The 16,890-nt window shown below is 38.3% G+C and overlaps 1 protein-coding gene across 50 annotated transcripts in view; it reads left to right on the forward strand.

The window, feature by feature from the left end:
* KMT2C (lysine methyltransferase 2C) overlaps window positions 1–16,890 on the forward strand; it is a 261,212-nt gene that overhangs the window by 189,416 nt on the left and 54,906 nt on the right. For 40 of the 50 annotated variants that reach the window (XR_015161892.1, XM_086394748.1, XM_086394777.1 and 37 more), the window contains 6 exons: window positions 389–454; window positions 1,385–1,597; window positions 7,530–7,658; window positions 9,455–9,574; window positions 12,133–12,263; window positions 14,715–14,895. Coding sequence is in view for 49 of the 50 variants with exons in the window: in XM_086394748.1 (XP_086250874.1) it covers window positions 389–454; window positions 1,385–1,597; window positions 7,530–7,658; window positions 9,455–9,574; window positions 12,133–12,263; window positions 14,715–14,895 (840 nt within the window). In the remaining variant the exon portion in view is untranslated. The remainder of the gene's footprint in view (window positions 1–388; window positions 455–1,384; window positions 1,598–7,529; window positions 7,659–9,454; window positions 9,575–12,132; window positions 12,264–14,714; window positions 14,896–16,890) is intronic. The other 10 variants (XM_086394769.1, XM_086394763.1, XM_086394776.1 and 7 more) reach the window with 1 other exon arrangement.

Raw genomic sequence — 16,890 nt, forward strand, 5'->3', positions numbered from 1 at the left:
TTTAAATTAACTCTTATTACCTCAAGTTAATATATTAAAACAATCTACTTACATAAAGGAAGTAAATTAAGAATATATTTTAGCTCTAAGATGTAAGCGTAGCTTTCAAGACTCATAATTTTGTAATTACTAAGCATATGTAGAAATCCAGTACATCAATCCTTTTTTTTTTAGCATCAATTCTTTATCGTTTTTCTTCTACGTAGTATTTCCTCCACTGTTTCTCCTTGTTGTTTTGTTGTTTTCAAGACAGCTTTTAAGTCTGCTTAGTATTCAAGCATTTATTTCACTAAAATGGGTGCAGCAGTAGAAACTTTAGCCATATGTAAATCTTTAAATACATTTTAAATTTTTTGAAAAAATTATGAGTTTTTTTTTTTAATTTCAGTGCCTTCCTCAGACTGCTGTGAATCTTCACTTGTAGCACAAATTGTCACAAAAGTGAAAGAACTAGGTAAAATCTGAAATGCTTTCCTTGACTGCAAAGAAACACTTGATTTTTATGTAATTGACTTGTTACACGACTCCTGCCTTAATCACTCTCAGCGTAAAGTCCCTAATGTTGATAATCATTTCTCTAATAATATACAAAATGCCTGTCTTTTCCAGCTTTAGTGTGACAGTATTCCTACAAATCTCAGCAAATTGGCAGTGAAAATAACCACTTTTGAAGTAACTGCTAACTACATACTTGCTTTGATTTCATTGATGTATTGTGTTAGTTAAACAATGAAACTTAGTTAGCAAACAGAGATCTCTTCAGAACTTGTTCTTCTTCTGTAATAGGTCAGCCTAGAATAGTGATTAACAGGATTCTTAAACTGTCATTCTTTTGCATAGTTCTGTTTGATTTCATTTGATACAAAAACATTTGGATAGCACAGAAATTGTTCTAATGAGCAGCAACTTTGTACACTTCAAATTTTGCAGGATTTCTGGTTATTTACTACCTCTCCTTGTAGGTGATTATACTGATACTTTGATTTCCAAATGGGCTTCTGGAGTATTCTTATTTCTCTTGTGTAAATTCATCCTCACCTTTTACACTGAAAGGCTACTCTAGGAAAAAACTCATACTTGAGTGGCTGAAGCACTGCTTTTTAGCTTCAGTGCTTGCTTTTTAAGTTCCTATATTGATACATGAAGATAGAAATGCCAGGAAGACCATTTTTTAAAAAAAAATTTACAAGATGTCTGTCTATAATTCAAAGAAGTTTGGCCAACTATTACTTTTAATTGAATACTTCTAATTGTGCGTTTCATAGGTAATTTGTTTATAGAAGTCACGTTACCTTGACATGGGCCTTATTGGAAAGTAATCAACTTAACAGTCAAAATTAAGAGGAGAATTTCAATTTGTTTCCTTGGGATATTGTAATTTTAGATCCACCCAAGACCTACACCCAGGATGGTGTGTGTTTGACGGAATCAGGGATGACTCAGTTACAGAGCCTCACGGTTACCGTTCCAAGAAGAAAACGGTCAAAACCAAAGTTGAAGTTGAAGATCATAAATCAGAATAGTGTGGCTGTCCTTCAGACCCCTCCAGACATCCAGTCAGAGCATTCCAGGGACGGCGAAATGGACGATAGTCGAGGTAATACTTAACATATTTTCCATGGAATACATTTGCAGAAAACTAAAAGAGCTTTTAAGGGATGTGATTTACCCAAGGGTAGATCCTTCTGGGGGCTTCCCAGGTAGCTCGGTGGTAAAGAATCTGTTTGCTAGTACAGGAGATAGAGGTTCGATCCCTCCGTCCAAAAGATTCCCTGGGGGAGGAAATGGCTACTCACTCCAGTGTTCTTGCCTGGGAGATCGCATGGACAGAGGAGCCTGGTGGGATACAGTTTGTGGGTTTGCAGAGAGTCAGACAGGACTTATCCACTAAAGAGCACAAAATTCTGCTGACTTAGAGGATAACCCTTGGTGTGACCCTGTCTTAAGAGAGTGGTCATCTTGCATCTTGCCTTTTTGGGTTCTCTTCCTTTCATGTATCCTTGTAGAATCAACTTAGAGGAATTTCCAGGAGCATTGTATGTTTGAAGATCACAAATCTGAAAATACAGGATTTGCTAGATGGCAGTGAAAGCCTCCTCAGATGGCTGTGAGCTTAGATGCCATGGCTAAGTTGAAGTAGAACCCATCCATGTATTCTAGAAATGAAAAACCACCATTTTTTCAAGTGTAAGCTTACATTCACAATGGTTATCATAAAACATCTGTTTGTAAACATTTTCTTGGTTAAAATACATATTTTTTTTTTAGCTGAATTCTTGTGATGAAAAAGTAACTTTGAGTGAAAGTTGCTCGTGTCCGACTCTTTGCAACCCGATGACTGTATAGTCCGTGGAATTCTCCAGGTCAGAATACTGGAGTGGGTAGCCTTTCCCTTCTCCAGGGGATCTTCCCAACCCAAGGATCGAACCCAGGACTCCCACGTTGCAGGCAGATTCTTTACCAGCTGAACCATCAGGGAAGCCCATTAAATTCAATATGAGGTTTCTGCTTATCTCTGAAGAAGCTCACCATTGGCTTGTTTATCTGTAGAGAGTGGTTGTTTCTTTTCAGGTGATTCAAAAATAAAGAATTACTTTCGTTGCATCACATCTCATCATTTACCAGTACTTAGTGAATGCCTGCTGTTCACCAGATGTTGGAAGTTCTGTCAGTGAACAAAGCAGATAAACTTCTCTGCTCATGAAACTTTCATTTTAATATTAGAAAAAAAGGATCATTAAAAATATATGACAGCATAAGTTGATAAAAATGTGTTTGGCAAGTGCTGTTGAGAGGAATTGGGAATGCAGACAGTGGGGTGAGGGCTCAGATGACCTGACCTGCTCTTACCTGAGAGAAGAGGCGGCGTGAATGCCAGTGCATAGACCCTGGGTGGGGCGCGCCAGCATGTGTGCTGTGTGTCCAGCAGGGTGAGCAGAAGGGCACAGGGCAGCGATGAGAGCAGAGGTGTAAAGAGAGGGGGGCGACTCGGGAGTTCCCCTAGGACCGCAGAGCGTTGCCTGAGGATTCACTGTAAATGGGAGGGGAGTTGTCGGAGGCTTCTGGTGAGAAGGGAGGCATGAGCTTATTTAGATTTTTAAAAGAGCACTCTGCTGCAGTGTAAACAGTTTGAAGCACAAGAGCTGTGGCAAGTGGTTCAGGCAGGAGGCTGTTACAGTTGTCAGATGAGAGATTCTCGTGGCTTACAGTGGGTCTGTGTGTGCCCCTAGTTTATCCTGATACTTCTTACGCAGTAGTGTGGTTTTGGGTCTGTGTGGTTGGGAGAAAAGCGTTCTGATGTTTCTGTGTAAGATCCCCCCTCAAGACCTGCGCCCAGGATGTCCCTTTCCATGTACTGTGGAACAGAAGTGCATTTTGAAGTTTTAAGTGGGTGGGGCTTGTAAAGAAGTAGTCTGTGTTTCTGGGATGAATTGACCCGATGTCCGTCACCCAGAGTATGGTGAAAAACTGTCACTTCTGAGGCCGTTAGAAAATTCCTGAAAAGTGATTTCATAGTCCTAACTTAAATCTGATGCATTTCACAAAATTTGAGAGGTTTCTTGATAGTACACATTAATTCCCAAAGTATGAGATTATAAAGCCTCTTAAAAACAAAGCATCAATAAAAAGACTGTACGGCTTTCCCAATGACTACTGTTCTGGGAAACAGTGCTGTGAGAAATGGTGGATATTTCTGCACTTGCACAGTTTCCGAATTGAGGCTGCCAGCAGAGACATCCCCTTAGAAGTAATACCGTGCATCATATCATACACGTAAAACAAAGTCCACATGGACTTGTAATGCTTCTGAAATATGGCAGCAATACCCATCTTTGTGCGGTTAATTTTTAACTCTACTGATGAGTGTTTCTTGAGGGAAATAAGTCATAAACAATCACCTTAGCATATCAGAAACAAACTCCTTGTCCAGTAAAAGCGGGCTTCTTTGTAATTCACCTACTGAAATCGGAGTACCCTGTTAATACAAACCACCCCCCGCCCCCAGTCTACAGAGTCTGTGTCTCAAGAGTGGGATCACAATGCTTCCCTCTCGGTTGCTGCCCCGGGGGAGCCCCCTCACAACATGGTGGGGGCGTCGGGAAGCACTCAGTCTCTGGCAGGGAGGGTCAGGGTAGGTTCAGAGGGGCCAGAGCAGACGAGAGAAAGCAGCTGGGTGGGTACGTTTGCGATTTGTTAATGCTCATTCCCTCGACTCTTTAAATTTTGTTTTTTGGACAAGTAGTATATTCACGTTTTGAAAACAAGAATAAGAGTGTTCCTCTTTTCCGTGTCTGGCCGGTTCACTTCTCCAGCAACGGCCATTTTGTGTGTCCTTGTGGCCGTGTTTTAATTCATGTCCAAGCTCTCGGGGTATGCATTTTTTTGGTCTTAATGTTCTTTTCTTTGCCTTTATACCATTTTTCATTTCATATTCCTTTGTATGGCTGTAAGTAACTCAGTTCCCATTTTGAGAGGCCTCTAGGGTTTTTTTGGTTTCTTTGGGTTTTTTTTTTCCCTTTCTTTTTTCCAGTCTACTCTGAGGGTCTTGAGGTTTCGTATATTTCTCTTTCTCGTTTGGTGGACATGTCTTCTTGAGAAACTTCAGAGTTTCTAGAGAGTGCATGGAAGGCAAATTTGAGAGGTTATGTATTTCTGAAAATGTACCCACCCTCCTGACCGTTTCCAGGTTGGAATTCAGTTTTCCTTCAGCATTTTGAAGTCATTGATCCAGCATCTTTTAGTTTCTACTGTTTAGGGAACGTGGTATGGTCCGTGTTGTCTCTGGATTCTGTTTGGAACTTAGGACATTGCTTGTCCGCGGTGTTCTGAAATTTCATGAAGGTGCGTCTGTTTCATTCTCTTAAGTTTCCCTTTCTTTGCTTGGGCACTGAGTGGCCCCTCATCCCGCGCCCCTCAGCGTTAGGAAACACTCTGGAAACCCCTGATGCTCCTCCCCTTGGTGCCTCACCTACTCAGCCCAAGCTCCCTGTCTTTTCTCTCTTCCTTTCCAGCTCAGGTCTTTGCATTTTAGTCTAAAGTAAATTTTCTTATTTTAGCTTTCTATCCCTTACTGATTTTCATTTTTCTTTTGTTCTTAAATACCATGCATTAATTTCCAAGAGCTTTCTTCCTTTGAATGCTCCTTTGCATAGCATCCTGTTCTTGCTTCTCCTGTGTTTTATCTTACGTTAAAGTTTTTTATATATATTTTCTTTTTCCCACATAGTCTTTCAATTCCCAGTTGCTTTTTGTGGTCTCAGGTCTCTGTCTTTCATTAGTAAGTCTTGGTTGTCCGTGTGTGATTAAAAGTGAAGGCTAAAAGTGGTGATTGGATAAACAAATAGTTTTTTGAAAACAATGAGGGGTTAAGGCCTTGATGGAAAGCCTCAGGCTGTGGGTGTTGTGTTGACGGAGCTTGTGTGCCCTCAGCTTCCTGCTGGGAGAATCCCCCAGTGCCAGCGCCTTTAGGCCTTTCCCTGGGGCTGGTTCAGTTTCCCAGGAGGACCTCCTGTCTCCTCTTGGGGCGTAGAGGCTTAGCTTCTGACCTTCTGGGAGTTTAGTGGGGAAAGACCCCCAGATGAGAGTGCCAGCATTTAACCTGCCTGGAGTCACTTAATCCTGTTTTAGAACATCGCCCCAGTGTGCAGTTTGAGTCCCAGGAGTCCCAAACCCTGTGGGTGCGCTTGGCGGCCTCCCAGCGTGTGGGGTTGGGACGGTCATAGGGATTGCGGCTCCTGTAGTTAATGAAGTTCTGTGTTTTAGCTTCCTGCTACCCATTTCCAAAGGTGCCTGCTTCTGCCAGTTCCTCACTCTTTTGAAGATTGTGATATAAGCTGGATTTTTTTTTTAGTTCCTTCCACGTTTAAATGAGAATTTGCGATTAACTCAGTTGTCTTTCATCTTTCGGCTTTCTCCTTCCAAAGTTATGGCTTTTCTTCTTTCCTGTTTTCTCTCTCTCTGTAAGTTTGTTTTTTTAAAATAAGTTGCTTTGCTCTGTGTAGGGTTTTGGGAGAGTGAAGTTAGATTTTTAGTCTACCATCTAACCCTAAATTCCTTCTCATATATATTTCAGTGGGTTTATTTTAAGGTAAGTAATTACACTGTTTTGTTTTCTTTGGTGTTTGCTAAGTTTCAGTAAATAAATTTTCATGGTTTAATTTTAGCTATTGAAAGCAATTATCAGAATAATTATAGAATTGACCTCGAACATTGACCTAATATTAATACTACTGAAAAAAAAAAGCACAGTGCTAATGGTATTATAGAAATGTTATGCATAATACTTTCAATATTGAAGAACAGTGTTAACAATTTATTCTTAAATGTATTTGATAACTTTTCCCCCCTGCAGCACAGCATAAAGCATAATTTGAAAAGCTTTGATTACCATGGTTTTAAAAGTGTTCTCTTATGCATTAATTGCATTGATTACATCATTCCGTGAGAAAATTATTGAACACCTGTTACATACCATGCTAAGGATGCAGCTGTTAATAAGAATCTTGATAGCTGTTTTTAAGAAGAATATAGTCTAGCAAGGAAATGGACATTAAGAGAACCAATTCAAATGACGCATAATGTTAATGTACAGGAACATGTAACTGTGGGGATTCTCCAGGAGATAAATTCTCCGAGATGGGGGATAGGGGCAGGCAGAGGGGAGGGCTTGATGAGCACAGGGAACTGAGTGTGAGTTGGTGGGGGGGCAGTGAGGCTGTGGCACTCACAGGACACATCACCTGGGCCTTACAGTTTGAATCTCATTCTCAGGCTACTGGGAAGACATTAAGGGGTTCTTAAGCAGAAAATTGATAGGTATTTATAGAAAGATCATTTAGGCTGCAGTTTAAAGAACCGATTAGGGAGGAAGGTAAGCTTGGAGGCAAGGAGAGGGATAGGAGGGGAGGGAATGGCAGTAAGTTGAGATTGGACTGAGATGACAGTCGAGAAAAGTAAAACGCCTTTGAGAGATACTGAGGAGCCTTGATGGCATGAAAAAAGAAATGAGGCATTGTCAAGACTGTCTCCCAGGAGTCTGGCTTCTGCAGGGTACATTTCTTTGCTCTTTAATGACAGGCAAATCCCGAGGAAGGGAGGAAGTTCATTTCAAATTAGTAGTTCAATTTTGTATGTAGAGTTTCCAGTAACTGGGTAATATCTAATTACAGATTAGTTGCAACTCAGGAGAGTTCTAGGCTAGAGAGACAGCCTTCGGGTCCTGGACCTGAAGACATAATTAATAGCAAGGAGTGATAGGTTAAGTGCAGATTGATTTATAATTGTCCTTCCAAGCATCCTCTCTGTTTCCCTTCCTTGAGCCTCGTGTTGCGTTTCCTGAGAAGGGTGCACTGAGTAGCAAGACTTCTCCAGCCGTCGGGGGCCTTTTCCGTCTCTTTCTGTACTCTCCCTGTCAGGTGGGATGCACGATTAGAGTGGCTCAGCAGCCACTTTGCTTTGTCTTTCCTCTTACATAGGAGCTATACATTCGGCAGTTTGTCAGTTCTGTCTGTACATTTACTTTTTTCCAGAAGGAGAACTCATGGACTGTGATGGAAAATCAGAATCTAGTCCTGAACGAGAAGCTGTGGATGATGAAGCTAAGGGGGCCGAAGGAACGGAGGGCGTGAAAAAGAGAAAACGGAAACCGTACCGACCAGGTAGAGCGCCTTAGCTGGGCATTTCAGTTACAATCAAAACTTACTTAATTTAAGAAAAATATAATAGGGCTTCAATTATAATGAAATGATCAGGATGAAATATAACTCCTTAACAACTCTAAAACTTGTATGTATAATTGACAGAACTAAACAGTTGAAATAAACTTTGTAGGTGATAAATGTCTTAGTGTGGGTATGTGACTGACTCACAATAAAACATATGTTTTCCCTTGATGTGTACCTCTGTCAATTCTTTCATGATTTAGCATTCACTTTCTAATATTTTTGTTTTTTAAATTTACTGCATTTTTTGTGCAGGAGTACCAACCAGTAAAGTGTACAATATGAAGATGATATGACAGAGTTCTTATGTTTCCTAGAATTTATAGTTTGGTTAATAATGTGACTGTTAAGAACTCTTATTTCCTCTCTGCCTCAGGGGAGGGGAGAGAAAAGCTGTCTTATTTGTCAAACTTTTTTTGCCTTAATGGAAAAAAAAGTATTGACATATTCATAATACAGAATTTCTAGGCTCTTTTTAGGCAGTTTGCTTATGAAAATTTTTGGATTTTTTAAGCAAAAATTTTTTAAGTGTATTTTTAAATTGGAGTATAATTGCTTTACAAGGTTATGTTAGTGTCTGCTGTACAACAGTCTGAATCAGCTGTAAGTACACATTTATCCCCTCCCTCTGGAACCTCGATCCCACCCACTCTGCTGTGAGGTATATTGAATCAGTCCAGTCTTTATTCTTCTGATTGCTTCTGTTGTATTGATAAGAATGATCTAAATACCTTTTGATGTGTAAGGAAAAACTTTGTGTTTGTTTTCCACTAGATTTTCCTTCCAGATGGGCCACATCTGTAATTAATGCCTAGATGAGTTTCATTCAATCATTGTATGAAAATAATTTCATTTCTTTGTCATTATGAGGCTTATAAGGCACTTACTTTTTTTAGACATGTCTGAATTCCTTCCAGGAACTTAAGAGTTAAATGTTCAGGGGTTTTTTTTGTTTGTTTTTTTCCTTATCTGCCTTACATGGAAGTAAGTCATCCATGTCAGGGACCCGTGTGAGGGGCCCATTAGGTCACAAAGTATATTGTCAGTGATAAAAGCTGTCAGTGCTGCTGTATGTTAGGCACTAGTCTCAGCACTTTATGTGTGTTCGCTTACTTAGTGCTTATAACCTGCGTGTAGGAGATGCTGTACATTATCCCCGTTTTACCAGTGAGGGAACTGAGGCAGTGGAAAGGTAAATAACTTGCCCAAAGTCTGCCAGTAACCAGAATGGCACCATTCGGTTCCAGGTTCCGTGCCCTCACTGGAGCTGCATGCGTCTCATGTCTTGACTTTACTAGGGGCACCTGGACACACTTCCCCAGAAGCCGTGCTGGCTTTCTTTGGGATCACCTAGTTTAATTTGTATCTTGTGTCTGCTCTCCCTCAACTAACGTACAAATAATTTGAATGGTCTGTGAGTTACTGACATTAAGGAAACAAGCATAATACACTATAATGTTTACTGTGACATTGTTTAGAAGAAGTACATGCAGTCTTCTGTATTTCAATGAATTCTTTATTCCTGTTTGGTTAGTAATAAGATAACAATAACTTTGACGTCTTATTTCCAAACTCTTTTATTTTGCATTAAAATGAGATTATTGATTTAAATTAGCCCATTTGAATTTGAGATATTCCTCACTTGTGAGACTAAACATTTTCATCCTGCTTCTGGAGGAAATACAGGGAGAAGTTAGTTATTTACAGGATTCCCCAATTTCTGTTTTGGATAGGTATTGGTGGATTTATGGTACGACAAAGAAGTCGAACTGGGCAAGGAAAAACCAAAAGATCTGTAATCAGAAAGGATTCCTCAGGCTCCATTTCCGAGCAGTTACCCAGCAGAGATGATGGTATGGTCCTGATTTTGATTGATTTTACTGTCTTGTCTTGATGTTCCCATTGAAAACAACTATTGGAAGTAATGCCACGGCCACCACCTTACTGCTGCTCAGCGATCTGTAAGGTGCCTGTGCAGTTCATATCTGCAGTGTAGTAGGTTTGATAAGAAAATTATTTAAACCCAGTAGATTATGTTGCTTTGAGATTTTTAACAAGTGTTTCTGTTGTATTTTTTCCCTCTGTTAAATATAAGCAGTTTAGGGACTTGATCACAGAAACACATCTGGCACTTTCTGGTCATCTCACAGTAGGCCATTCTTTGCCTGCCTTAGGTACTTGGTATAAAATGTAAAATCGGAAACTTTGTAGACCATGTATCTGAAAGTGACAGGGTACCCCAATAATTTATAACAAAATTGTATGCTGTATTGTGTCATCTTTTCTTAGAGTTTCAAAGAAAGTTAAGTCATTGCTAAAGCCATAGCTTAAGAATTGGTTCTAATGAAGACTTTGTGATCCATATGGTCTTGATCTGTACGTTTTCTGTATTTTAAATATTGTATATAGAATGTAAAGAAAAATGATATGTTTTTATTATGTTTTTTGAATAAAGTTTTTTCCATTACATTGTGGTAGGCTTTTGGCCTGTGAATTAATTTTTTTTTAATTGCTGTACATTTTTAAGAGGAAGCACTGTAATGGTTTTAAAGAAGTTTCTGATATTACTTAATGTGACTATAATAATGCCCCAATTAAGTGTGATACATTCTGTGAAACTATTTTTTGTATTTTCCATGTTTGTCTCTATTGTCTTCTAAGTAACTTTAGTTTCATCATTTAGTGTTTTTCTTCGTCATCCGTTGAGTTTTTAATCGATTGTGCATATTTTCCTTTTCCTGACTACTTTTTAGATATTTTAACACTGTAGTTTCTTCGTACAACTTACTTCTTCTAGTTGCACTTGATCTAGAGTCAAGTATTTTCAAACCTTCGCGCGTCACATTCTACACTGTCTCTCCTGTGCCCTGCTGCCTGCTGCCTCATTTGATGGTGTTTGTTGTGTGAGATACACATACATATATATAAACAACAACAAACTTTTTTTAACTGTGAGCTCATATTCTGTAGAGCAGTCTCTGAAGTTTTTGAGAACTGAATTAAAGGTTGGTTCCTTCAGAAAACATTTGCAGTTGTCGCTGCCAGGAACATGAGGTACTACTACTCCAGGACTCCTTTAAGCTAAGTATTTAGCTTAAAGGTTTTTGGTCCACCTGTGTTACATAAATGCCGGTTTTTTACACATCAGGGCTGTATTGAGTTTATGAACTCTTAGGGAAGATGTTCATTTGTTTTGCCTTTCTCTTCAGCACCATACTATTCAGTGGCAGTTTTCTTTGCCGTTGGGGTGGGGGTGGTGGTGAGTGATGAGAGGAGGACTGGGGTAGGGGAGGGTGTGCTCCGTGCTCACCCAGCCCTGGGCGTGGAGCCCTGGGTCCCTCCTTTGTAGCAGGCACCCTTGGTTGGTCTCGCCACCTTGGGAAGAGGCTGCAGGCTTTGTCTTCTGTACCCCATTCCTCATAGCGCTCTGAAGACTGGAGTTCAAGGTCACTAGGTTTTAGCAGCATTTCAGAGAGCTTTATTTCATTCTTTGCTTATTTTTGTGGTTCCTGTTTGACCTTAATTTTTGGTCTTAGAGAACTGTATATTTTCTGGTTAGATCACTGGTAGATTAAAAAAAAATTTGTTTAAAATGTGTTTCTCCACTATATTTAGTACTTTTTATTCAACCTATGTAGTCTGGCAACACAAGTGCCCACATTGATTTTCAGAAGGCATGTATGTGTCTTTTGCTTAAAGTATCTGAGAGTATCATTTGATTCCTTGCTCACCTGCTGTAAGTGGTATTCTTGTTTATTAGGCCAACATTTCAGATTTTTGCATTTCTTTTATTTTAAATTTGAGCATTCATAACGTTTTTATGAGCAGATTCACAGATAGTCATACATTATCACAGTATGTATGTACTACAGATACCTAGTTTGCAATAAATCCCCAAACCTAGAATTGCTGGATTGAGGGATACACATTTTTTAAAAGACTTTTGCGGGATAGTTCCAATAAACTCTACCTAGAGGTTGGACCTGCTAAATTCCTTTTAGTTGTTTGTGAGTAGCCATTTCTCTATACTCATTAGCATTGAGTATGTTTTTTTTTTTTTTTTTTTTTACGTTTAACAAGATGTCACCATTTACATAAAAACAAATTTCTGCTTTGTAAGAAAATACTCATTAAGACACAATAGGAAGCATGCTGGTACTAAGTAGACATGAAATGAATTTTTATGATATTTAAAATTAACAGATCTTTTTGTGAAAAATTTTTGTCAAGTCATTATGTATATATTTAGACAGCTGTATGTCAGTTATATCTCAATAAAACTGAAAGAATAAAGACAAAACTTGTCTGTGTGTATGTTGGTAAGTTAGTTATCATTTATTATTAGTTATTTTGGTGGGTTTATCTGAAAATTTTAAATACCACATATTTATAAGTGTGATTGTTGTTTCAGGCTGGAGTGAGCAGTTACCAGATACCTTAGTTGATGAATCTATTTCTGTTAATGAAAACACTGAAAAAATAAAGAAGAGATACCGAAAAAGGAAAAATAAGCTGGAAGAAATTTTCCCTGTCTATTTACAAGTAATATTTTGCTTTATATTATGTATTTGTTAATAAAGAAACATGAAGTGATGTCTTGAGTTTTGAAAAATAGTTTTATTGTTTTTGTCATCCCAAATGCTATTTTTACCTCCTTAGGGGCACTTAAAAATTACGTTCATCTTTTTTGTGCTTCGATACTTTTCACAGAGTTCTTTTTTAATCCCAGTTTTTCACTTCTAAATTTCAGAAGACATATTTGGCTGGGAAAGGCTCATTCTTGCAAACCAGGCACACCATTGTGCTCTGCAGATCCACTTCTGGTGGACTCCTTTTGCCAGCACTGGTTATAGTGATTATGTTCACTGAATGAAGATGGTTTTTTGGCAGCCAGAATTACAGCTTTAATAACATTTATCACTTTTAGGGGCTTCCCAGGTGGTAATAGTGGTAAAGAACCCACTTACCAATGCAGGAGACAAAAGAAACTTGGGTTTGATCCCTGGGTCAGGAAGATCCCCCGGAGGAGGGCATGGCAACCCACTTCAGTATTCTTGCCTGGAGAATCCCATGGACAGAGGAGCCTGGTGGGCTACAGTCCATAGGGTTACAAAGAGTCAGACGTGACTGACGTAACTTGGCACGCTTGCACCCATTCATTCTAGAAGTATGAAAACTGATCATTCCATACTTTCACAAAAGAGCCTTTAAAAATAGTGGATTGGATTTCCTGATTACTGCTATAGTCGTAATCTTAATCTAGATTCTGTCTTCTGGTGAACAGGTGTAATTCCCCTAGTGTTCATCAGTAATTTACACATTTTTGATATGAAGGAAACTTGTAATGAATGGTACTGTTACTTGGACATCTTGTGATAGCAATTGTAATTTTTTTCACAGCTTTTTGGAGTGGGAAATATAGTGACTAGTGATGAAAATCCACAAGGAATTGATAAACAGTTTTTTTCTAGTTTTTCTTTATTAATTACAGCAGTGTCAAGATAAGGTATAAATAATTGTGTAATCTACCCAGTAGAAATAGTTTTGTGGTCTTTAGTTAATACCAGATGGTTGATAAATACCACTAAATTCATCATGAGCCATACAAAGAAACATTTTTTGCTAATGGTGTTCTCAGATCTCTCAGATTCATACTGAAGGCATTAAGTAAATAATCTATAAAGTTCCAAGATGCTTTCTACTATTCAGCATTTTTCTTAGTGATACCAGCGTTGCTGGTGTAAGAAGCCAGTCATCTCCTGCCCAGTGCTATCTTTGTGGGTTTTCAGATTTCACAGACCATCCTCCCCTGTCCCTTTTCACAAGTTAACTGCTTGGCATTTCTCCTTTGAGAACTTTTTAAATAATTTATTTTTGCACAATCTTAATAGTCTTGGTTTGTATTTTATGTTTTGCTGGACATATCATTCAAATTGCTTTCTTTTAAAACTGTACTGTATTTTAGAGCTTTATTTTTGACAGCATAGTCCTACATCCTTTTTAAAAATTTATGTATTTTACAGTATGGATGTTTATAATTTAGTCATATGCTTTCTGACAGACATTGAGGCTGTTTTCATTTTGGAGGGATATAACAAAATGATGCAGTGAACCTCTTTTGTTTATGTATCTTTGGCAAGATTAAATGTGGGTAGTTACTGCAAAATTGCCCTCCCCTTTCCAGACAGACCACATTATAGAAAATAGAGTTTTGGAATAGAAGTAGGTGAAGGGGGTCCCCAGCGCTTCCTGTTGTTCTCCTTATTGATGCTGGAGAAGTTGGGGAGAGATCCTGGAGTTGCAAGGAGGCCAGGCTTGAAACAGTGGTCTCTACAATAAAGTATATTGAAATGGAGTAAAGTCAGCGTGAGTAACTGAATAAAACGCCAAGGCTTTTAATGGTGGTAAATTTTGTACACATAGTTTGTTTAAAATGACTGTAAAAACCTTCTTTGAGATTTATAGTGTGTGAAGTCTTTATAATGTGGTTATATGCATCAGTAGGAGATTGCTAAATCTGTGAAGTATACAAATATTAAAGTTGTAGATCAAACCCTTGAGCTAGCCTCTATAGATCATCTACAAATGTTAGTAATATTCATGAAGTTTTAGTTTTTCTTATAATATGAATTAAGGTGCCATACATAGTATTATAAATTTATCCATTTTTAAGTTTCACTGTAGTCTAACTTGGGATTATGAAATTACTGCGGTTGCTAGAAACATTTGACAGAATTGGGTAGTTTTATTTGGTTAATTTTACTTGATTCTATTTTAAAAAACACAAAACTTATTTTTAAAAAGGGGATTTACATAAAATAATTGACAGGCTATCTCTATTGTTTACATATTCCTATATTCAATTCTTAAATTGTTAAATACTAAGCTTTTCTGTTATTTCTGCCTTCTAATCAAAATGACAGTTATCTGTATTCTCATTTTAGAATTTTATATCTGAGTCAGTCGTTTCCACGTGTGCTTCTCTTTGTCTAGGAAGCTTTCTTTGGAAAAGATCTTCTAGATACAACAAGACAAAACAAACTAAGTTTGGATAATCTATCAGAAGACACAACCCAGCTATCTTATAAAACAAACACGAACACCGCTTTCTTGGATCCTTCCTTAGACCCGCTACTGAGTTCATCCTCAATGCCAGCAAAACCTGGAGCTCACGGTATGTAGTGGAAACGACAAGATTGTTTTTTATCACATTACATTCATCTTCCTTTTAGTCAGACCTTTGAAATGCTTATAAAACTTACTTTTATTGAAATAAAACTTGCATTCAGTAAATGCAACTATTTTTTAAGTCGACCAGGTCTGTATGATTTAGCAAATAAATTCATCTTTGTTACTACAATGAAATCAACTCTTGCAAGTTGTAAAGGAAAATGCTTGGTTTATTGTTGACTGAGGGCGACATATGGGAGTATAATGAGGCCATGATTGGTGAGTTACAATAATCTTCAACTTAAGATGTTTTTCAAAATTAATTATATAGCCCCAAGAAATTCCAAAGAAGAAAAAAAGAATAAATACTGTAGTTGGAAGCTGTCTGACCCATTGTGTTAATATACCGTGGAATATATTGCCTTGGGAGAAGGAAATGGCTACCCACTCCAGTATTCTTGCCTGGAGAATCCCAGGGACAGAGGAGTTTGGTGGGCTGCCGTCTGTGGGGTCGCACAGAGTCGGACATGACTGAAGCGACTTGGCAGCAGCAGCAGCAGCAACCTATTGGCTTAGGTAGTTTCTCACTGCTGACAGTTTAGGCCATCGACCTTTGTTGGTGGAGGGAGGCCATCTGGAGCATTGTGGGATATTCAGCAGCATCTCTAGCCTCACAATGTTGTGATAATAAAAAACGTCTCCGGATATTGCCAGATGTCCCTTGCAAACCTGTCCTCTATTGAGACTCTAGACACAGGGGATACAGGGACTGCTCAGAATCAGAGAAAAATACAAGAACTTAATGTGTATAAAGTAATATTAACATCAGCAGGGCTCTCCAGAGTTTAGCTGGCTTGGTGTCACAAAGTTTTTCTTCCACTTCTGTGTTTTTGTTTTACTTTCAATTGTGCAGTCCATGGGGTCGCAAAGGGTCAGACACGATACAGTGACTAAACAATGAGCAACAAATTAAATATTCTTCTGACAGGCTCCCTTTTTGTCGTTGAATTGCAGTTGTCACTCATTTAATTTTATAAACTCAATTTTGAAAATAATCTTAAAGCAGCATCCCCTGAAAGATGACTTTGGATAATGTTGAATTACATTTTCATTAACTTGGCATCATCCTGGATTGAAATACAGGTTACTATTAATCTTTTAACTTCTTGAAATAATTAGAAGCAGTCTTGCCCCCTGTTATTTGAAAGCACACGTTCAGCATGAGACTAAAGGCCATACTCTTTGTTTAATGTTAACAGGTCATTTTACTGTTACTTTAGTTCAATTGTTTTGAGTATTTTCCTGCTCTCACCCGTGTCAGTATGTTGTTAAAATAATGTATAGTGAAAGACTTGCAGGTGTTTCAAAGGATGTCTTACTATTTGAAGGATGCCTTGTAAAAATCTGCCTAGCCGTTTAAAGGCTTTCATAGAAGTAAATTGCCATTGAGTTTTTACAAGAAAGCGAACTGGGGTTGGGCAGGAGATACTGTGACAGGAAAGACATTGATATATACCATTTTTCATTCCGGTTTCCTTTATTTGAAGTCATTTTCCCCAAAAAATTGATGAAGAGAGAATGGTTTAGTGACTAAGCCAAAATATAGAGGACTAGAATAACACACATGTCAAAATCTGTACAGTTGAACCACTCTTTTGCCTTTATGATGGGGAATTGAAAACTAATAGCTTTCTTTTTCAAAAAAAGTTATTCAATATTTTCCATTATGTCAGTTTTAATAATTTGTTAATAAGATATGAAATATCATCGGGTAGAGGAGAACTTTTAAAACACAGTCTTTTAAAAAACACTGACTGTTACTTGTTTAATAGAATTCCATTGGTTTAAGTGTCTTTGTTTGTGTTTTATTTATGCTTTGTGACTTGTGGGATCTTAGTTCCCTGACTGGGGATTGAGCCCACGACCCCTGCAGTGGAAGTGTGGGGTCTCAACTGCTGGACTGCGAGGGGAAACCCTCCACTGATTTAAAATCAAATAA

The sequence above is a fragment of the Bos grunniens genome, chromosome 4 (assembly GCF_055505025.1).
Source record: "Bos grunniens cultivar Pamir isolate PY7600 chromosome 4, Bosgru_T2T1.0, whole genome shotgun sequence".
Taxonomy (NCBI): domain Eukaryota; kingdom Metazoa; phylum Chordata; class Mammalia; order Artiodactyla; family Bovidae; genus Bos; species Bos grunniens.